The sequence below is a fragment of the Propithecus coquereli genome, unplaced genomic scaffold (assembly GCF_000956105.1).
Source record: "Propithecus coquereli isolate 6110/MARCELLA unplaced genomic scaffold, Pcoq_1.0 Scaffold598, whole genome shotgun sequence".
Classification (NCBI taxonomy): Eukaryota; Metazoa; Chordata; class Mammalia; order Primates; family Indriidae; genus Propithecus; species Propithecus coquereli.
In genome coordinates, this window is record NW_012151929.1 from 537,274 (window position 1) to 539,424 (window position 2,151).

At 53.1% G+C, this 2,151-nt stretch overlaps 1 protein-coding gene across 1 annotated transcript in view; it reads left to right on the top strand.

The window, feature by feature from the left end:
* Window positions 1-649: 649 nt before the first annotated feature.
* G6PC3 (glucose 6 phosphatase, catalytic, 3) overlaps window positions 650-2,151 on the top strand; it is a 5,501-nt gene continuing 3,999 nt past the window's right edge. The window contains exon 1 of the mRNA XM_012659076.1: window positions 650-1,107. Coding sequence (XP_012514530.1) covers window positions 890-1,107 — 218 coding nt within the window. The 5' untranslated portion in view covers window positions 650-889. The remainder of the gene's footprint in view (window positions 1,108-2,151) is intronic.

The following is a 2,151-nucleotide window of genomic DNA, read 5'->3' on the forward strand; positions in this document are numbered from 1 at the left end:
CCTCCAGATGATTATTCCAAACTTTGTCGCGGGTGTGTGCCCCTTCTCTTCCCATACCAACACTGTCACTATCTCTTGGTTTACCTGCTCAGCTGGGTTTTGGATAGTAAGAGGATAGAAGGGTGGGAGAGGAGGCAAGGTTAGAACTGCTAGGAAGTGTGACTTTGTGCTATATGTGAGAATTCGCAAGTCTTTAGGGAAGACCTCTCAAAATCAAGAGTCTTATAGGTCAGCCTCAAAATTAATAGCGGTTGAATTAGAGCGGGAGTCTTGGGCTGAGGAAGGCTTCAATAGATTAACAATATGCAAATTTAGGGTCCAGCTTCAGCTCCCAGGAGGACGGGGTGTCTAGGTTTCAGCCTTCTCTCTCCAAGAGATCTCAAAGGTTATTTATTTATTTATTTTTTTGGTGGGTAGCACCACTGGAGAAGAGAGGGCGGTCTGGAAGGAATCCTGGCCTTGGAGATTATACATCTGCCTTCGCAGAAGCAGAGCAAGAACCCAGGGTGCGCCGCCGGCTTGCTGGTGAGTTCATCCCCTGACCCGGAACAGCAGCCGGTGCCGCCAGTACGCCGGCTGCCCACGTGCCGGCAACAGCGGCCACGTGGGGCCCTGAGGAAACGCCTTCGCAAAGGTTTGTCCCCTGCGCTGTCCAGTAGAGAGGAATGCCAGGGCAGAGCGCAGGAGGAAACTACCGGCAAGACGCCGGACTCCCGCGATCCTAGGCTGGCAGGGGGCGGGGCTTGGCGCGGACCGCTAACGGGGAGGGCGGGGTCTGGGGCTCGGAAGGGTGGGCTTTGGGGGGAGGTGGGTAGCTACTTCGTTGTCGCCCGCACTCCTCGGCTTCCGCCTTAGAGCAAACCCGGGCCCAGCCAGCCCTTGGGTCGCCATGGAGTCCACGCTGGGCGCGGGCATCGCGATAGCCGAGGCACTGCAGAACCAGCTACCCTGGCTGGAGAACGTGTGGCTCTGGGTCACCTTTCTGGGCGATCCCAAGATCCTCTTTCTGTTCTACTTCCCCGTGGCCTACTACGCCTCTCGCCGCGTGGGCATCGCGGTGCTCTGGATCAGCCTCATCACCGAGTGGCTCAACCTGGTCTTCAAGTGGTGAGACAGCGAAGCCTTCCGGCATCCTGGTCCCCCATCCCCAAGGGCCCTGAGTCCTGTGTAAGCCTTGCTCTCTCTCAGCAGGTGTCGCAGAGGCCTTCCCACCCCTACTCTGTAGTCCTTGATTTTCCCCTTTGAGCATCTTTGTGCATCTTGGACTCAGACCTCAGAGTTCACCCATCCTACTCATTAGACCAGTGTTCTTCTAACTGGCCTGATCAGAGAAATCACCTAAGGGGCGTGTTTAAAATGCAAATACTCTATCCCCACCTCAAACCTACTGATTTAGAAACTCAGGTGAGGGGTTGGGAATCTGTATTTTATCTATGGTGATTTAAGTAGCAGAAAGTCCTACTTCTCAACTAACTTTTTCATTCATCTATTCATTTGACATACTTTGTAAGAAGCATGCTTTGTGCCAGGCATCACACTAGCTGCTAAAGACAGAGAGGCCTTGCCCGTTAAGGTGTGGTCTCTGGACCATGCCCAACAGCATAGGCAGGATTTGAAAGCTTGCTAGAAATGCAGAATCTCAGGCCTGGGGCCAGAGCTACTGAATCAGTCAAGGTTTTAACAAGGTCCCCAGGTATTTTGTGTGCTCAGTAAAGTTTGAAAAGCACTGGACTAAAGCACTGCCTTCCAGGGAACACTTTCTCTTCTTTCCCCTTCATTCACTAGTAGGATCTTCACACTGACACTTAGAAGCCAAGAATCCCAGGCAGGTGGGTGGAGGCCCTGCAGTCCTCTGAGCTTATCTCTTTGTGTCACCTGTTCTCTCTCTCTTGGTCCGTGAAGGGAGCTATGCTTCCCGCTGGGCATGTAGCCATACCTCCCTTCACCTCAGCCTCCATAGCGAGGTCCCCAGGCTGGGGAAAGGAAGGGAGGTTCATAGGATGCACTTGAGTGGGCCAGAATGACTTGCTGAAAAACAACGTATTCTCTGCAAGGGCTTCATCCCTGCTGTAAAGGGAAAAGCAGTTCTCTAATCACTTCCTTCTTGCCTAATTGCCCTTTGCTTTGTGCACTCTCCTTCCTCAGAGTCTG